Source organism: Calypte anna, chromosome 2 (genome assembly GCF_003957555.1).
Source record: "Calypte anna isolate BGI_N300 chromosome 2, bCalAnn1_v1.p, whole genome shotgun sequence".
Classification (NCBI taxonomy): Eukaryota; Metazoa; Chordata; class Aves; order Apodiformes; family Trochilidae; genus Calypte; species Calypte anna.
This window is the reverse complement of record NC_044245.1, coordinates 79,830,782-79,851,851: the sequence shown is the minus strand read 5'-3', so window position 1 is coordinate 79,851,851 and position 21,070 is coordinate 79,830,782. Positions and strand designations below refer to the sequence as shown.

Sequence of the window (21,070 nt, the reverse complement as noted above, 5' to 3'; positions counted from 1 at the left end):
GGCTCAAGCAGCACAAGACAAGTTTGGACTGAACCATTTACAAAATTGATCTCATATAGCAAAGCCATTATGTAGACAATTAACTGCAGGAATGTCCTTATGTTGTGCTGATTTTAATAAAACTGGTCCCACATTTAAAGAAGTATATTTATTCTATAATTATGAGGAAAAAATATTGAAGCATTTATTCCCATCAACATCTGGGACCTCTTGTTGCATCTGGGACCTCTTACTTTCTTTTCTGGTTTTAACAGCCGCATGGTCTGATGCTCTGAGAACTTTTCTCAATTAAGTGCTCTGGTAGCTCTTGATTTGAACATTGACATAATATTTTCCTAGTGGTGACTGTGGAGTTCTGGTAGAGCTAACTAAATGCACAGTGTCCTACAACTGAGACTTTAATCAGTACTGCTTAATAGCCTGGAAATCAAAGCCATTTAAGCCCCACTCTTTTTCCCACTCTCTTGTTGAAATCTTAAACCTAGTAAAAAAATCTCTTGATTAGTTTTAGCCAAACTGCACTACAACAACAGCAGGTGACTGCAAACAGATGGACAAGCTTCCACGTAAAGTAACTTTGGAAGACCACAAAGGTCACCAGACTTACATCAAAGTACAAGATAAATCTGCAGACACAGGAGTCCATGTTCTAAGCAACTGAAGAATATACATAATAGATCAGGCACAAAAGTAAGCACAAAAGTAAGCCCAAAATGTCAACTCAAGCACTGTTCTAATTTGAGTTATCCAATGAGAGTATATATTTGTACAGGATCTGACTGGCTATCCTGATTCTTCCAGAGCTAAACAGAAACAGCTTTACTCAGAGAATTTTGACCTATCTGTTGAAATATCTGCATTCAAAATAGAGTAACATTTTAAAATTTATGCAGTGCAAAAGGAGGATTTAGTAATATTTACAACTGGCATTTTGTGGTAATATAATTATTTATCTAGAAAAGACCACTTTATCCAAGTGAAAGGATAAGAGTTACTTAAGCAGGACATTTAATGAGGAAGGGAACTAATTTTCCCTTTCCAAGAAAATAACAATGTTGTAAGAACCAAATATCACCCTTGTGCAAATTTGTGAGCTCTATCACCTTAAACAAGATTTGCAGGCAAATGCCTACTTTGTTATATTTTTGATAAACAAAAATAAGCTTTCACGGAGAAATCTCCTTTTCACCCAGATGTGTGCAGCCTATTTTAGAAAAAATGATAAATAAAGTAAATTGAAAATTAATAGAGACTGCACTTTGCCTTGTTTCAAGTAATAGGAAAGCCTGTATTAAACTAACTGGGCAGCTGTGTAGAACTCAGAAGGTGAAAAAACTGATATAGGTAGTGCATGTGGGGTGCTCTAAATTACCTAAGACACAGATATCCAGTGGCTTGAAAACCTGTTGCCTAACAACGTAGTTTGACAAGGAGAGCTTGAATCCTTTTTTTCCTCATTGAAGTGCTGTGAATTTTCTCTGTTTACCCTACTGCTTTGGGAAGAGGTTTGGATATAACTCTGCCTGGGATTTAGAACAATCTAATTTAGGAAGCTAAATGAGGGGGGGGGGAGAAATATCTAAAAGAAACTCTTTTCTGACAAGGTGGCATGATGTTTAAATGGCATCACATGGGAGTTGCTCAAAGATTGGAACACCTGTTTTCATCCTTTTGGAAAGGGAAGTGTGAAGTGTGAGCAGACTGAGCATCTACTAAATGCACTTCTGTTCATGATCATGCATATTTAAACCTAGGGTATTATCACTGGATATATAACATGTATGTAACCTATGTATCTACCCATGAAAAGAACGGAAAATAGATCACTGCAAAGATAGGTGTGCCTCAGACTACTGAATAGTTAAAAGAGAAGCTAATTTCAGATTTTTTAATTAAAAAAGATTAAAATAAAAATACATAGTTCAACTATTTTGAAGATATTGTTCTCATAACTAATAGTCTAAATATAAAATCCATAAGCCAGAATAATGTGCTTTTAGTACAGGGACAGAGAGGAACAACGTGCCTATGTGTATATGTGCATGTGTTGCTTTTCCTTGGCAGTGGCAGCAATATAGATTTTATTTTCCTTATCTTATTTAAAAATTAAATTTTACCTTTTGACATGAGCACAGCAATTCAGATACTGCATACTTTTTCCCTCTCTGTGTTTCAATGAAATATTTTGCAGAGAAAATTTCCTCTTATCAAGGTCAATTAGCTAATGCCTTCCTGGAAGAACAAATCTAAATTACAAGAAACAAATCACAAATTATAGAGAATCATTACTATTATAGTTTCTGGAGATGAACTGGGGTGTTTTCTTTTGAATGATTTAGTAACAGGCAGCTTAATTATTTTCATAAACAGTAAATGTGCATTCATTTTGGTGCACAGATTTTCAAAGACCATTTGCTTTGCATTTTTCAGAGATAGCAAGCACAGTGCTACATTCAGATCTATCCCCATTAAAAAGTGTTGCTCATTACCATCATTAGATGCAGTGGTAACTTGTGCTGTGTTAGTGAGTAGACCACCAAAGTGGTATTCAAATGCAGTCTCAGATGATCAATATTTCTTGGTACTTTTTGCCTTTTTTGTATCATTATAATCTGTACATGCTTACATGCTTTTCTCTGTTTGTGTATCACAGCATAACCTAATGATGAAGGGCTCTAAACAGAATGGAAACATTTCCACTCTGTTTCTCCTTTCATACCTGCCTAATAGTCTTCTGCCATGATCTTTTCATCTTAGCATCTACAAAAAAAAAAAAAAAAAAAAAAAAAGAAATCTCAAGTCTCTAATCCTTAATATTAACTTTTACTTTATTTTCACAAGCTTCTCAGAATAGCAAATGCTGCCTTATTACTAAGTACTATGGAAAATCTGGCCAAAATCTGTCTTTTTTTTTTTCTTTTTTGTTTTCTTTTTTTTTCTTTCTTTTTTAGTTATTCATCTATAATTTCAGATAAAAAAATAATAGTGTCATGAATGTGGGTGAAGACAGACAAAGAAAAATGGTACAAAAGTCCTTTGTGTTTCCTCACCTGCCAGTACAAAAGAAATTAAAACTGATAACTTAAAAACTCAGACAGCATTTTAAATATTTACATCAATGAAATCCAACAAGATAATCACTTAAAACACTGGGAGAATGTTCTTGACTAGCATGGGTCAGACACGGCAGCAAGATGAGACAATGCTTCGCAAATACATCCGCGTTTTCTGAGCCAGCTTTGTTTATCAGATACGTGCATATAAAGTAAAAGCCAGAAAGAGAAAAGCAGCTCTATGATTAATGCTTACGTACCCCCGAGAGCCTGAGAAGGCACACAAAATGCAGTGCAGTTGTATCTTTCTGTGAGTGGCCTGACGGCAAGTGCTACAGCAGAGCCGGGTGAGTTCCCGTACGTGAGCACCAGGTGGTGGAAGTTGTGGGACCCCATGACTGTTGCATGTCACAGCAAGGTTGGTTTCCTAATGACATGCAGAAAGACCTTCCAGTGTGCCCCTCCTGCCTGTGCTCCTCCCTCAGCTCCCTGTGGGACAGGTCGTTCCACATCCTTCCAGAAATTAAACCAAAGTGGGTGAAGGATTTATGTGACTGGACTTGGGTTGCAACTGGAAACCACCAATTTGGTAGCTTGCTGGGTTAATTACAAGATCTTGTCCCTTGTTAAAGCCTTAGTCTCCTCAGTCTGAACAGCTAAACTTCAGTGGAAGTAATTTACAGCCCCTGGAGGATCAGCCCTACAGAGCCTGGAGCTGCTGCAGAGCATCACTAAACCACCATATTTCTTGTCATTGTTCCAAGCACCCTGATGAGGTACTTTGGGGGTGTGAGCTTCAGGAGGCTGCACAGAAGGCTCCACGGGCTAACAGCACAGCTCCTTTTTCAAACCTCATGGAAATAAAAAACAAGGCCTAAAAAGAAAATCAAATTTGTACTCCTGGGGCAGCCTTAAGGGGTAACATTTTTTTTTTTAAAGCTCAGAAATTAAGTAGTCACTCATTAGAGAAATATGACTGGAAGGTTAGGAAACTGAGTGAAGTGATGGAGACCTTGTGAGTGATCCAGCAACACTAAAAGGCTACAGCTGCACCTGACACTGAAGGCAAACCTTGCACTCTGCAAAGAAAACATCATGTCACAAATAAGTGTTTTGGGCTTTTGGCAGCAATGGGACATTGATGGCTTGGATTGTGCTTGAAATGTCTCTGAACTTCATCTCTGAAGCCTCAATCACATGAGCAGTCAAGTAGCACAGGCCTTGGGGATTGGGGGGTTACAGGAGGCCAGAAAATACACAAGCCCGTTAGTATTCATCATAATTATTGAAATCTGTAAAATAGGTGTTAGAATAAGTCTTTGCTGTAAGATGTGGATTGAAGTATTTGTTTCTCTCCTCCAGAATCAGGTTGTTTTTGTTAAATGCCTGGGGAAGACAAGAAAAGAAAGAGGTAAGAAAATGGGAAGGACAGAAAAAAGATAACCACAAAATGCTCTTGCACCAAGGCAACTTCCGTAGCAAATATCTGTGTGTAGTAAGTCAGTCAAAAATGCATTGAAAAATACCTGCACGTTCACAAAATCTTGAATCTGCCTCTATGTTTACACAGTAATGTTCTTGCTAAAAGCAATGGTGCTCTATTAATAAAGTGATGCCAGGCACTTATCCCACAGGATTATAAAACTTATTTAATGATTAAAGAAACATTTTCATCATACATATTAAGTTCTTCCTATTAGAATTATTCACTCATCTTTTTACTGAATAAAAATTATTTTCTCTTTACCACATTAAATCCTTGATTTTCTAATGCAATATGTGAGAGAAATGTCTGAAGGTCTTAAAAGTATGAATCTTGGTTTTGTTGTTTTTTTTTTTTTAAAGTGACATGGGTATTTAGGTTTTGAATTTCCAAGGGGTTTTTTTTCTTTTGTTTTGTTTCTGAAACTACCCAGAGAGATGATTAGTGGAATTTGGAAAAGCTTTAAATTGGGGACACATTCCACTGCTGATTACAAAATCCAGACTTTTCTTGCCATTTTTAATAAAATTCTTTAAAATGCCTTTAATTAGAAAGAAAAAATGCATACATTAAAAAATAGATTATCCAGGTAGGATTTGAGAAAAATCCTCATTTAAAAAAAAGCTATGCAGCTGTGTCAATTAACTGTGCAATCTGAAGATACTGAACTAGGTATTGTCAGAATGCTCATCCTTCCATAATTCAGTATATGTGAAAAGTAAAGCCATTCTAAAAGGTCATGAAAGGAAAATAGATCTTTGGGAACAATGATCATATGATATGACATGTTACTTATCTGAATAAATCATGTGATCAGTTTTGTTCCCCACTATACAAAAAAGGATGTGGACAGGCTGGGGAGGGTCTAGAGAAGGGCCACAGTGATGGTAAAAGGATGGGAAGACTGCTGTATGAGAAGAAGCTGAAAGAACTGGGTTTGTTCAGCCTGGAGAAAATAAAGGCTTAAGGGAGACCTGGGCACCATGTTCCAGTGCTTGAAGGGAGGCTACAAAAGAGATGGAGACTCCCTTTTCACAAGGAGTCACATGGAAATGACAAGGGGTAATGGGTACAAGTTAATCCTGGTAGGTTCTGATTGGATACAGGAGGAAAATTTTTCTCAGTGAGAACTGTCATCCATTGGAATGATCTCCCTAAGGAAGTGGTGGATTCCCCAACACTGGACAATTTTAAGATTCAGCTGAATCTTAATGAGTGCTGGGCCTATGATACTAAGTTAGATTCGCAGCTAATGCTAATCTGTTCTGCTCATTTATAGAATATTTTGGGTATGAATACTAGCTGAGAGTCTGACTCAGGATATATTCACCAGGAACGCACTTGTACAAAGGCACAGCGCAGGAAGATGAACAGTGCCCCTGATACCATAGCATTGGAGCTAAAGGATTATTTTCAATGCATGTCATGGTGATTGTTAATGGCCTTACCTACTTCTTGAACAAGTCATTAGGGAACACAGTAAGGAAAAAAAAAAGACCAACCCACAAACCAAAACTTGAGTAGTCTGTTGTTCATAGAATCATAGAATCATAGAATCATAGAATCATAGAATCATAGGGGTTGGAAGGGACCTCGAAAGATCATCTAGTCCAACCCCCCCTGCCAGAGGAGGGCCACCTAGAGTACCTCGCATAGGAACGTGTCCAGGCGGGTTTTGAATGTCTCCAGTGAAGGAGACTCCACGACCCCCCTGGGCAGCCTGTTCCAGGGCTCTGTCACCCTTACAGTAAAAAAATTTTTCCAGATATTCAACTTGAACCTCCTATGCTCCAATTTACACCCATTACCCCTTGTCCTATCACTGGTCACCACTGAGAAAAGCCTAACTCCATCTCCTTGACACTCACCCCTTACATATTTGAAAATATTGATGAGGTCACCCCTCAGTCTCCTTTTCTCCAGACTAAAGAGACCCAGCTCCCTCAGCCTTTCCTCATAAGGGAGATATGTTCTTCCAGGAAATGCTGCTGCTGTATAAATTATACATGCACACAAAATATAATTTACTGTATGATAGGGACTGACAAAAGAAAGAAACACTAATTCTTCAATGCTTCAAGAAAAATCTATTTCTTTCATTAAGAGCCAGCATAATTTGAGCCCAAAGGGCACTGCAGAAAAGTATCAAGTATTATTCTTTTGATCCAGCAGATCTGCCTTCTAGGACCATAGACTTTGTGGACTACAGAGCTCCCAACCCATTTCTCACCTTGATGGCTTCTACAGAATCATATTTGTCCAGTTTGTTGATATGGTTGGTGATGCTGGTATTTAGAGGAGCTGGTGACACGGGATGGATGACAGTCGCATCGTGGGACTGTTGTTGGTAGCGTTGGCAGTAAGTGTAAACAAGCAGGGTAAGAAGGCAACCAAGTATTGAGCTACTTAATCCCACTGCAATCATGTGAAACATGTTGAACTCTGCAGAGTGGAAAGCAGGAGACAATCTTATTTTTAAGAAAGCAGCAATAAAACCTTAAGCTTGCACAAAAATCTAGACAAGTGATTGATTAAAATAAGGATAAGGGAAATTTCATGTGTTTCCCAGAAACATCTCAATTGCAATGGTTTATCCCTGCAACAGCAAACACATTGTACTTCCCTGAAGGGATCATTATAAGAATCTTAGATACCCACACATCTCTGTAAGTATTAAGAGTGAGATTTTTGAAAGGTACTTAAACAAGTTCAGAACCCAAATAACAGATGAATGAATTGAATTTTGTATGTTTGCACAGTTAAGCAATTTTTTTCTTCAGATTGCATAGCAAAGCTTTCTTATCTATAAATTATTTATATGTTACATACATAGATTTTTTTTTTCCAGTGAACCACAGTATCACCTTCTCTACTTTTATTTTGGTTCTTTCTTTTACACATAGTGACTTATAGCAGAACAAAATCCTGGTATCTTTGAATCACAATTCTGCTTTCCCTAAAGTGCTTTCTGAACCCGTCCACTTACACCAGGATTAAAGCTGAAAGGAAGCTCAGTTCTGCATGAAGGGAACCTAGAGCACAATCATCCCCTGATGTTACTCAACAGAGATATCAGGTTAGATTTGGCACCAGTAGGATTAACTCAAAACAAACCAAATTACCCTGGTTTTCATTGTTATTTCAAACTAGAGCTGTGCTTGATGATTATCAAGGAGAGAAGTATCAGTGAGAAGCTCATATTGGAAATTTTATCTTAATATCACTGAAAATTTTTTGTGGTTGCCTAAATGCACAAATGAAGGTTTTTAAACTGAAAGACTGTCACTAGTCTGAAAAACATCTGCTAGGCTTTTTTTTTTTACTCTAATACAGAAAAATGAGCCAGCAGATGGGTCCCATTTTTTTGCAAATGCCTGAGATAGGACCTTCACATCCCTACTGGGTATTTAGAAACACAAACTAATATTTAGCTGACTAGGTTAACTGCCTCAGTATATAAATTGTCACTGAAATATACTTCTACTCTTTTGAGATTTTCCTGTTGTTACAGATCTTGGCAAAATGTTTTCAGAGTATCACTGCTAATTAGAATAAAATCATATCACATTATCCTGGCTTCCATAATAAGTTACCATGCACATTAGTACCTTTGCATTACCTCTGTAATTTTATTATCCCTTATCAGGTTACAAATACAGCTTATCTGTGCATGGAAAAATACCAGAAGCAGTCAGAACTATTACCATGAAGACACAGACTAAGCATGATAGCTCAACAGAAAAAAATGGTTATATTCTTAATATTGTTTGCTTTTAAAAAGTATTTTCTCTCTCAAGATTTGTTTTGGTAGCATCAGGACTCTCAGGGATGGATCTTTTTTTTTTAGTTTTTAGGGGTTTTTTTTATTTTTTAATTTTAGTTTGTTCTCTGCATCACCTTTATGGCAGCAAAGGTGAAAATGAGTCCCATATACAATATGAGCTATTAAAGGGCTCACAGGCTGCCTTTTTGCTATTCCTACGGGGTCCCAAAGAGCCTTGTGAACTCATTATCCTGAAAAAACTGAAGCAACTTTACAAATTCTGACCTATTGATAAGTAGCTTATAAGAGGAATTTCTTTTTGAGACAAGGGTGACTGCCGTACTGAAAAACAAGAACATACAAACATCCAGTAATACATGTTCTTGCCCCAAAGGTCAGCAATGGCAGATGGATATTTAATGAGAAATCCTGTAGCAGTTGTATGTCTTTTTTCTCCACCAATGTAAATAATACAAATGCATCATTTAGAAGGTAGAATCAAGCTAAGAGAGTGCAAAAGGTGAAACAAACAGAAAAAATGGGGAATCAATATTTTAGCACTTAATAAACACCTCGAGCTGAAAAGCTTACCGCCACATCGTTTTTCTTCTATGCTACTGGATCGTGCCACTGATATTTCTAGAAAAATAAATAGATTGCTTATAGCGAGAAGAAAAAAATATTACGAAGAACTACTAATTTGATTAACACTGTAAGGATTTAAAAAATTATTCTACTACATTTACTACAAATCCAAAGTAAAAGGAGATTCTGACTACGTGAAAAAATTAGCAAAAAGATCCGATGACATATTCAGGTTCCTTAGCTTCCCAAGCAAAACCAGCAAAAAAACCCCGTATTTTTTATTCTTGCTTCAAAACATCTCTGGAATTAAAAGCATGAATTGCATGTGACAAAAGTCTTTGTGAAGTTTAAGCATGCTGAGAAAGTGTTGATTTTCTGAATACTAAAAATAGTGGGAGTTTAATTATCTGCTGTTTAAATGCCTTACTACTTCTAGAAGTCACATCTAGCACTAATGCAAAGATGGAATTTACGAATCTTAAAAAAAGATGATTGCCAATTTTATGGGTCTCAATTGTAAACTAATAAAATATAATTCCAGGCTGTATCCTTACTATCTTGACTTTGGAAACATTATGAATAAATGCTGAATATAAGTCAGGTGGTAATGAAATTTTCCTACTCTTTACTTCAGGACCATGGCTTCCATGGAGGGAAATCCTGCCTCACAAATGTCTTGAACCTCTCTGAAAGCATCAATTATCATGTGGATATGGGTGGAGTCACCAACACAGTCTAACTGGATTTCAAAAAAATTTTTAAGTTCCTTGTCAAAGGTTTTCCAAGCAACAAAATAAAGATGGGAGATAAGGGAAAAGTTAGAAAACAGGGTAGTTCTGTGTACTATTTCTTACAATGGAGGGAATAAGGTTTTCAGCAAAGAGCTAGAAAAGCGGTAGGCAAACGTGGGTTTGAAATTTGTAATGATACAAAGCTAAGGTAGCACAGACAAGGGCATGCTGTGAAGAGTTACAGAAGGGCCCTACAAAATGGGGCAATAAAATACCCAATGAAACAGAATATCTCTGGGGAATGACAGTAGATCGATGCAGAGTAACACAGTGGAAAGCAATCCTAGTTTCATACAGAAAATGATGGGTTGTGAGTTGACCATTACTACTCCTGCTTGAGATCAGGGGTCTCACAGAATCAGAGAATTGTCATGGTTGGAAAAGACTTCTAAGATCACTGTGTCCAACCATCGACACCCCCCCACCCCAGGTAAAATACATAAAATATCTATAGCTATCCATATCTATCTATATAGATATAGATCTATCTAATATCTATCTATATGCCCACTGGAGCATGTCCTGATCTACATGGGTTTTAAATATTTCCAAGGATGGTGATTCCACCACCTCCCTGGGCATCCCATTCCAGTACCTGACTGCTCTCTCAGAAAATAAATACTTAATAATACCTAGTCTAAACTCCCTTAGTGCAACACCAGGTCATTTCATCTAGTCCTATTATTATTTACTTGAGAGAAGAGACCAACCCCCACCTCTCCACAACCTCCTTTCAGTTAGATGTAGAGAGTGATAAGGTCTCCCTTCAGCCTACTCTTCTCCAAATTGAACAATCCTAATTCCCTCAGCCTATTCTCATACGACTTGTTCTCCAGACCCTTCACCAGTTTGCTTGCTGTTCTCTGAACTCACTCCAGCAGTAGTGAAGGGAGGGTGAGTGAGCCCAGAACTGAACTCAGTACTTAGGGTGCAGCCTCACCAGTGGTGACTACAGGGGCACAATCACTTCCCTAGTCCTGCTGGCCACACTATTTCTGTTACTGACCAGACTGATGCTGGCTGCCTTGGCCACCTGGGCACACCGATGGCTCCTATTCAGACAGCTGTCAATCAACACTCCTAGGTCCTTTTCTGCCTGGCAGCTTTCCAGCCACTCCTGCCCAAGCCTGCAGCAGGAGTTACTGCATGTAGTAGCCTGCATTGGGTTATTGCGACCAAAGTGGAGGACTCGGCACTTGGCCTTGTTAAACCTCACATTATTGGCCGTGGCCCACAGGTCTAGTCTGTACAGGTCCCTATGCAGAGCCTTCCTACCCTCAAGTAGATCAACACTCCCACCCAGCTTATCTGCAAACTTGTCAAGGAAGACCTCAATCCCCTCATCTAGGTCACTGATGAAGATATTGAATAGGACCTGCCCCAAAACTGAGACCTGGGGAACACCACTAGTGACCAGTTGCCAACTGGATTTAACTCTATTGAGTAAAACTCTCTGGGCCCAGACATCCAGCCAGGTTAACCCAGCAGAGAGTACACCTGTTTGTGCCATGAGCCATCAGCTTCTTTAGGAGAATACTGTGGGAAAGTGTCAACAAAAGTCCAGGTAGACAATGTCCACAGCCTTTCTCTCATCCACTAGATGGGTAACCTGGTCATACAACAAGAAGCAAGATATGCTTTTCCTGAACTCATGCTGGCTGGGTCTAATCTCTTGCCTGCCCTGCATTTGCCATGTGAGCACACTCAAGATGAACCTCTCCATAGCTTTTATGGGCACTGAGGTCAGGCTGAGAGGCCTGTAGTTCCCTGGATCCTCCTTCCATCCCTTCTTGTGGCAAGCTTCCAGTCATCTGATACTTCCCCTGTTAACCAAGACTGTTGGTAAATGATGGAGAGAAGGTTGGTGAGTTTATTTGGCAGTTCCCTCAATACTCTTGGGTGGATTCCATCCAGCCCCACAGACTGTGAATGTCCGTGAAATGACAAATTGTTCCATGAAAATTGCTTACTGTTCAGAAGCAATCTAAAAGGCAAAACAAATGCTTTGAACTACCAAAAAAGCAATAGTGAACAAACAAGACAAGGTACCATCATCATAGCACTTCACAAATCCATGTTTTGTCCACACCATTAACACTGTGGGCAACTCTTGTTGTTCCCATCAAAGGATGTATGTAGTAAAATTAAAAACAGACGAGAGAAGGGCATCAGTGATGGCCATGGGTACGAAATAGCTTCTCTATGAGGAACTAACAGAGGAGGCTCTCCATCACCAAAAGATAACTCACATGCAGCTACTGCTAAGGGTACCAAAATTTTTTACCTTTCTTCCCATACCAAACCAATACTTACTACTTTCAAATTGAGGAAGTATCAGACCTCACAGAACAGCTTCTGCTGCTGTTCTGCACAGGTTCAGAGATAAGATAATCAGGAGGAGGAGGATACAATATGAAGGTAGACATGCCAAGGCACTAGCTGAGGAAAGGTGAGAGGTGAATTAGAAAAGAAAGAGAGTTTGAGAGGGAGGGAGAGAACTCTAAGTTGGCAAGCATGGAGGAGCGAAAGTGAGCAACCTAAAAGGCAAGCTAGTTTGCTTAAGGTGAGTGTAATGGGCATGACCTTATCTGCTGTGATATGGGTAATTTGAGAAGGAGTTGGCAAACAAACCAGAAGGGCAAGAGATATGTGGTTCATTTCAGATTCTGAAAATGCCATCTTTCCAAAACAAGATGTAGAGCTTACAGTGGATTAAGCAGGGGATTCACTGAATGTGAATATAAATGGAGCTGCTTCAAAAGCCTGAGGAAAAGGAGAAAATACAATGTGGGAGTTTTTGCTTTTCCACTGACATTTTCATATTTGTTTTGGAGGAAAAAATAGTGTTTGGGAGTAAAAGCATTATTCACCATCCAAAAAAATAGTGTTTAAATTTGTTGATTTTTTTGTTTTATTGTACTATATTGTACCAGGTAGCCACAGAAAAAAAAAAAGGTTGCTGCATTGAGTAAATGTAATTACATTTCAAATGATACATTAAAATGTCAATTTCTGTCTGTGAATAGACTATCATTTTTTTTAAATGTATGCAGGAGGAAAAAGGAGTGTTAACAGTAACACAATGGGCCACCCATACTGTTGAGTGGATTTAAATGACTGCTGTGATTTCAGGGGAAAGAATCCAAAAGGGTATAGTCATGAGTTTTGACAAATGCTACAGAATAATACATGAAGTGATCATGCATCAGGTACTTAGCAATCATGAGGGATATAAGGATCTGAGTATTTACCTTTCTAAGCAATTACTAATTTAAGGGCCTCGGTGAAATGACTTCCAGATTAACTAAATGATTTCCAGATTAACTACCATAGCACCACTTCTATATATACAAACCACAAAAACTAAAGGAATATTTCTCTCATAACCCCAAAATCTCAAAAATATTTAAAGTAAAAAGGAAATTTTATCAATGGCCACCCCTGCACCCTGCTACCAAGCAGGAAAGGAGGTACCCGCAGACTGATGAGATAGTGATTAAACAAAGTCTGAGGTGGTGGCAGTGAAGACAGCTCCACAGCACTTGCTGTCATGAGGCAAATTTTCATGAAGACACCAAATCTGGTAACATTGCCCCTACACAGCAGATCAACACACTTTGTCCAACCAAAGGCAAGAGCTTCTCCGGCTCTCGGGTCTCCACAGTGCAGTGTGGGGCAGCACTGTGCCTCGCCCCTGACACACTGAGAGATCTCAGTAATCCTTGGAGGAGCAGGCTGAGCTCACCTGGTATAAAGTTGGAGTCCAAAGCACAGGCTCTGCTCTCTGTGGTGTTACCTGTGCACTGGCTGCCCACAGGAAACAAAATGATGCACTGACGGACACGCAGCTGCAGGCCAGAGGAGTCACACTCGGACCACTCAGACCACTCGGACCAGCTGTCTGCAACAGGAAGAAAAGGAATGCAATTAAGTGCTTCAAGTACACCAAAAGAGAGGGAAATAGACTGCCTGAGTTATGGCAGAAGTTTTCATCACCACCTAGCAGAAGACAGCTCTTTTATTCCAATAAAACAAGTAATAAAACAGTTTGGCTTTGGCAAAAGTCTCTGAAATGTAGACTGTGAAGGTAAATTTGTTGTAGATGTATTCTGGTTTTGGCTTCTGCCATGGCCTTTGTGTATTTAAATAAGAAGCCAGAGGGATTGTGATTGGAAGAGTTTTAACCAGGTTGTTAATTCTGGTCTATGTGTTTAGGGTGGACAATGACACTGTTAGTTATGCATCTGATAGGCAGAAATGAGAGCTATGAGAGTATGTATTCTCTGACTGGTCTGAAAGAGGATGTTTATTTAACCACAGAAATAGTAGTAATATGCATGCAGTACTCTTTTTTCTTTCTTTCTTCCTTTTTTTTTTTTTTAATTGTGTCCATTTCTTTGCTGTAGATAGAAGGGATCTGATCAAGTATTCTTACCTTCTCTTCCCCATGCAGTTCATTATCATCATCTATGGTTCTCTGTATTCCTTCCTTGCCTATGTAGCTTTCATTAAGACATTTTTATTTCATGCCTGTGCAATCTCAGAATTGGCTCAAATGAAGTGAATTGATCTCATTCCCATGAGGTGTTCTGAGTTTACTGAGCTCAGCTCTCTTATAATTCAAGCATAAGTCTTGCTTTCTTAGGAGTCTTCTGAGTTTGGAGCATATGGTAGAAGACAGAGCTCAGTTACACATTTTTCTTTCTTCTGCTGGCATTCTCACTGAGATATGGTTTGATATGCATTAAATAGCCCTAGGATGCCAGACCAAGCTTATTTCTACTGCAAAATTTTAATGGATTTTACATCATTATGAAGCAAATTTACAAATTTCATTTCACATCAAAAAAAAAGTACATATTAAGCTAATTTCCCTTAAAGTTAGATTGAAAAATATAGAAATTGGTGAATAATTTTGAAAATTCATGAATGTTTTATACACTTCTGTGGATCAGGTGGAAAGTCAGGAAAGTCTTGCAATTTTTTCAAAATCACCTTCATCTAAAATTTAACAGATTATGGCAGGAATATTTGAGACTCCAGTTTTGAGAAATGTCAAGCAATGTCAAGATACTTCCTATCACAGTGCTGGATATTCACTTCCTAGCTAATAGTATGGTAACAAGAAGTGGATGGACTAGATAGATGTGACTTTAGCACAGAAAATCTCAAGCAGTGATCCTGGGACCATTTTCAAGACAGTAGAAAAGTGCTGGTTAGAGACAACAGCAACCAGCCCTGGCAGTCTGTTCAGATGCACATCACAATTTCTGGAGTTGCTACAGAATAGATGTACTCAGCAGCTGGAGTGAGAACCTAGATATTGATATTTAAGTTCCTTGACAAGTAGACAATGTCAAACAGTAGGATCTTGTTATTGCAAGGAGCAAGAACACTCTGCTCTGTCCTTTGGCTGTTCTGTTTCATAGGGGAGGTCCTCCAAGGACCTCATTTGCAGAGTGGGTAGTATGAGCATGAAGGTAGATGATATAATATAGTTGGATCCCAATTTGGATGACTGGAGGGCTGAGGAATAGGGGGGGAAGATGGGAAGAAGAAGAAGATTCTATTTTATTTCCCATTATTCTACTCTGATTTGATTGGTAAGAAATTAAACCAATTTCCCCAAGTTCAGTCTGTTTTGCATGTGACAATAACAGCTGAGTGATCTCTCCCTGTCCTCATCTCAACCCATGAGCCTTTCAATTTATTTTCTCTCCCCTGTCCAGATGAGGAACAGGAGTGATGGAGCGGCTCTGAGGGGCACCTGATGTCCAGCCAGGCTTAACCCCATCCTGCAGGTCAAAATAATATGAAGAGACTATTTATAAAAGCTTGCAAATTGTCAGTTCTAGAAAACCAGTGGTAGAAAATAAATGTGCAACAAGAGAAATAGCTACAATACTAGCACAATCAACATGCTGGTTCTGACCTTTTAAAGATGCCTTTAGGATCCCAAGACAGCTGTGTACCTTCTACATAAAAATATACACTATTTGTCTTGTAAAATCAAATCATCGACTTATTTCTATGTTTGGGGTTATTTAAACACAATACAGAGTCTTGCATCTGCTTTAATTTTGACAAAGCAGGTACTTTTATTCTGCTGCAGTGCCTAGAAGAGGAAATTAACTTAAATTGTAGTTCAGCACAGGTAATAGGATCCATAAATTCAAACTCCTGAGGCTTGTGCTTTCGCATGTACAGCCTCATCATCTGAGCAGAAAACCTTTACTGTGAAGTCTAGGAGCTTTCAGTGAAGCAAATAATACTGTGTGGCATCAGGGCTCTTTATTTCCTTTTCTGTTGTCTGTAATTGATTAATCAGAAATAAATGAAAAAAAAAATCCTCACTGTCTTTTCACTAATTATTTTATCTACTTTTGTGTGGTTTTATTCTCTACCTCTCACTTAAATTCTCTGAAGAAAAAAAAAAAAGTTACCTTCAATATGGGTCAAAAGGCAGAGTCAAAGATACAGAAAAAGTCACGATCCATAATACTTTACAACTAGCAGGAGTGCTGAGACATTTCATTTATTAAGTACTCCAAAGTCATTTAAAAAGATGAAGTCCTTGCTCCTTAACATCCAAAGCTGAAGAAGGTATTTTACAAAGACCATTAAGGTTTGCCCTGTGCTTTATATGAAAACAGGGCAAACATTATCTACTTAAAGGACCTTGTAATAACATTTGTTGTTGAATATTAACCTCAGCAATTTGGTTGCTGTGAATTTTTACTGTTAAACAACTGCACTTCTTTGTGATACTGATACTGAAAGTCTCCCAGGGAGTTTGCATGATTCACTTCAAATCTTATACAATTTTAACGAATCCAGATCTGGAAACTGGCAACTCAAATTTTAATTTTTAAAGGGAGAGGAAGGAGGTGGTGTAGTCTAGGCTATATCTTGATATTACTGGATTTACAGTGCTTGTAGCATGTAAGAGCTGATAGTGTGCTTAATAAGGGACAAAAATGATTTGTTCCTAAACAACAGATCAAGAAGCATTATGTTGCCTAACTGTGAATGTCTTATTCAGTGGCACACAGGGAAGCTGCATGAGGTGATCTGCCATACCTGGACACGGCTGTGTGTTGCAGAGTGCTTCTTCAGTGTGCAGCCCAAGGCAGATATCTCCTCCATATGCTGGTGCTGGGTTTGTGCAGGAACGGGTTCTCATATAATGCCCTCCTCCACAAGTTGCTGAGCACTTTGACCAAGAGGACCAACAAGACCAGCCTCCATCCACTGAAAAGACACAAAATGTCATATTGTTCCAAGTTAACGTGAGACATAACATAATCAATGTTTCCCATATTCTGTGGATCTCATTTGTGGCCCACTGAAATTATTGGACATTGTTAAGTGCTGCTGAACACAGGCACACAAATTTAATATTATTACAATGCAATTTAATTTACATATTTTAAGAGCCCCTGGTACACTTGAAAATATTATGATGAAGTAAAATTTGAGAGTTTGTTTAGCAGAAGTATTATAAGCTCAAAGAACATTTTTATTCATCAATTAAAAGTTAGCCCAATAATAGTAAAAGAGAGAATGAAGAATCTAGATTTTCTTTTACAAGCCCGTGGAGACTCCTTAAACCTTAACCCATTTCAACTGATCTAACTCGGTTTTAGAATTTGATGGGCTGATATTATATTACAATCTTAATGCAGCCTTAGCACAGGTGCCAGCAGCAGAGCAATGGCAGTAGTTCAAAAAAGCAACAGATGAATGACAAAAAGAAATTGCCACTTAAACAGAGTCACAGAATCAGCCGGCTTGGAAAGGACCATTCAAGTCATCAAGTCCAACCCTTGACCCACTACCATTGTGGTTACCAGACCATGGCACTGAGTGCCACATCCAGGCTCTTCTTTAAAACCTCCAGGGATGAAGAATCCACCACCTCCCTGAGCAGCCCATTCCAATATCTGATCACCCTCTCTGTAAAGAATTTTTTCCTAATATCCAACCTAAACCTCCCTTTTCTGACACAGGCTGTGGAAGAATAAATATTTATATTTTTTTCCTCCCATTGGTATTTACTGATTCAAGTATGCCAAACTGTTCTTCAGTCTGAGTTTTCTGACTTCCTCTGAAACATAGATTGGATTTCAAGGGACCCCAGTTGTCAGATGGCTCTCAGTGCATGGCCACTGGACAGGTTTCTAATGAAAGTTCATCACATTTGCCTGCACTGGACTGGCTCCTTTGTGTCTCTTTTCTTAAAGCTACTGCTGCAGGATGTATTTCTGGCATTTATGGACATATTGCAGCCCATCTGTCAAAGGCTTCCTATCTGCAGCCACATGACAAAGTCAGATGTACTTCTCCCAGGGACAGCATACTCTCTGCAAAGAATCTCTGTATTTTTTTCAGTCTCCTTTTTTCTGGGGGGAGGGGAACTCCCCCACAGAATACTAAACTTTCAAAATGTTCATATCCTACAAAAAAAAAAATATTAATTTTCAAACCTCTTGAAGTGTTAGCATTTGCCTTCTTAATAATTAAGGAAGTGATTTGCCATATCTGCAACTGATTAAAAGAAATGGTGGTTAGTTCAGCTGACACTATTAGATGAGACCCTAAATATAAGAAAGGCAATGTGCCAGTGTTGCTTTTTACCATTCAGCCTCTCAAGAAGTAAACCAGTTTCCACTGGTTTATTCAAATTATTTATGGTTTATTCATAATTATCTCTTACCAATAAAAAGGAAGGTTCCAAATCTGAAAAAAAATTAATTTCCAATGAAAATATCTCTGCAGTATTAGTGTTGAAATTCTCTCTTGGAGATGTAGAACAATAAAAAATATTAATTTTCTTTTGGTAACACTGTATATCACAAATGTACTTAGTGAATCAAGCAGAAAAATTTCTATGCACAGGCTGCAGCAGTGAGAAAATAAGCTAGGAGAATGCAGTTATTTTGATAGTGAAACCTACATGTGCATTTCTTTAATGTCATTTCTGATACAGTGTACCCTCAGGTTTTCAAGTGCTAATCAAACAGGTAATTTGCTAGTGTATATGTACGGCTATTAGCTAATCCTGTAGGTGAAGCTGTTGCATACATATAATTTTATTATCTGGTCCTATAAATCAAAAAAATATGGATTTAGCCCTTGTGTGCTAAGCAGAGTAGTTGTAAAAACTTATGCAACTAGTGCATCTGGCCTTTGATTAGCCTAATTGGACAGATAGGATTAATGGAATCGGGTACTATATTCTCAGTAATGTAAATAAAATATTTCCATTATTAAAGAATTCTATGATTCCTCATTTTTCCAGGATATATTTGTCAGCCAAATCATCCAGCTACAGAGATTTATGAAAAATTTTATATGACTGATCATAAATAAATACTGCATCTTGGTAGTGTGTTTGACTTGTTCTCTTACTAATATTTTTTTTGCCTGAACTGATTCTGCTAATGTAATATCATGCAAGAACATACCTAAGAAAGCCACAGTTTATTTTGTCTTCAGTTCAAGTGAAATACACAATGCAATTTCATAATGATTTCAAGACATGGTAACTTTTATTCAGAATGTAAGGATGTAGGTTTTTTTTTTTCTTTTCTTTTTGGTTTTTTTTTGTGCAAATAAAAGCAGAAGCTGCTACCTAGGCTAGTAACTTAATATAATATTAAGGCTTTACTTTTCCAAATACTCCATTTCTTTCTTTTTTTTTTTTTTTCTTAATCTAAAGCAATCCTTGACTAGCTCAAATGAAATGTCAAAGGCATTCCTGCTGCAGGGTATTGGCAGAGACAGAAAGACTGCATAAGATTGCCTGTACAGAAGACAAATTGTCTGCAAACATTACCTGTGGCTTAGCCACTGTAAGGGAAACATTGACCCCCCCCACACTTTTTACTTACTTTTCAATGGACCAGAAAAAGAATTACAAATGCACATGCATTTGAAACTGCCAGCTGCCATCTATCTAAAGGTGGTGGGGACCACAGAGACTGATTTGATTGTCCACAACCACAGTGACCATGGCTGTACTGTAAGACCTCATTTTTAAAAGGAGAAGGGGGTCTGGGGAGGATGGGACAGGACAGATATGACAGCCAATGCAACCTTCAACTTGATCACGGTTGAACTGGACAGTGTGATTGTAGCTGTTTTTTCTTAGAGACTGTTTACTGACAGGCTGCCTTCCTAGATCTCTAGCCCTTTCAAGGACTATCATAACTACCTCTTCTATTTGTCTTCAGAACTTCTCAGCAACAGAGGATGATAAAGCATCATCATGGTTAAATCAGATCAAAGGAGTGGGTATTTACCGCTTGAGTTTTTACAAGACCTAAATAGAGCTCTGTGGTTTCTTTCATCTTTCTTTAAAGTTGCTTAGCAACACAGCACCATCTGTTTTTTTTTTTTCTTTTTTCCTTTTGTCATGGAGTCCTTAATGTTATTTCTGCTTCTTATAGGAGGAGAAAATATACAGCTGCAAGGAAAGTTCCAGTCACTACACATTTTTTTTACATAACAATTTTGTAGAGCTGTTGGGCAAAAGAAAGTCATTAAAGCAGTTCCACAATGAAAGAGACAAAGTGTCTTTACATTTTCTGAAAATTACTGAGGTCAGTCCCTTCTGAAAGAAGGCAGTCTTCAGCTAGGTAAAACAATGCTCCTTCCTTTCTACTAAAGCTAACAACTTTCTGCCTACTGGCTGTTGCTGTGGTTAATAAGTATTTTGTCACCATCATGAAAAAAAAAACCATAACAAACATAAAGATGTAGCAGAGAAAAACAGTTACAGAAATGGGATCTCCTGGGGACATGATAAAACATTCACACTACTGAAGAATTACAAGACACAGGTAAGTAAACTGGACACTCTGCTATGCACTTTGGGCTTTACAAGGATGTCAAAGGAAGCACAGGCAGCCACACTGACCTCACCTTTGGTGAGAGTGCAGATAAGATTTCAGGCTCTTTCATATACTGTCTGGTCTCATTTCAAACAACAACAAATCTTTGGGTGCTTTTCTGGTGTATGCCTGTAGGTTTATAACTTTTCACATTCATCTCTTCGAAGGAGTGGCAAAAAAGAGTAAAAAATGTTGAGAGGTCGGTCTTTTCTATATGCATAAAGGAGTAAGTACAAATTAGAGGGGTAGCAGTACTTTCTAAGCAAAGAAATGCAGATGAAGTGCTTTCCAGAGGCTGAGTAAAAAGTTAAATCTAGGGGCACTGCATTTTTGGCAGCCTACAGGCCCAAGAGATTACTCCTCTCTTCCAGCCACCTGAGGATCATCCCACTGAACATCACTTAGCCTAATCCCATGGGACACTGCTCCATGTTTCAGTGTGGGAAAGAGCAGTTTTTTCATCATAGTTTGCAAAGGTGGCTTCTTATTTCTGTGATCCT

At 38.3% G+C, this 21,070-nt stretch overlaps 1 protein-coding gene across 2 annotated transcripts in view; it reads right to left on the bottom strand.

Annotated features, from left to right (window-relative positions):
* Positions 1 to 2,812: 2,812 nt before the first annotated feature.
* The window catches only part of SEMA5A (semaphorin 5A), a 309,345-nt gene continuing 291,087 nt past the window's right edge, over positions 2,813 to 21,070 (bottom strand). The window contains exons 19-23 of one of the 2 annotated variants that reach the window (XM_030445693.1): positions 16,756 to 16,926; positions 13,421 to 13,576; positions 8,891 to 8,938; positions 6,767 to 6,978; positions 2,813 to 4,439 (exon numbers count right to left, since the gene is read on the bottom strand). In XM_030445693.1, coding sequence (XP_030301553.1) covers positions 4,320 to 4,439; positions 6,767 to 6,978; positions 8,891 to 8,938; positions 13,421 to 13,576; positions 16,756 to 16,926 — 707 coding nt within the window. In that variant the 3' untranslated portion in view covers positions 2,813 to 4,319. The remainder of the gene's footprint in view (positions 4,440 to 6,766; positions 6,979 to 8,890; positions 8,939 to 13,420; positions 13,577 to 16,755; positions 16,927 to 21,070) is intronic. The other variant, XM_030445694.1, reaches the window with a different exon arrangement.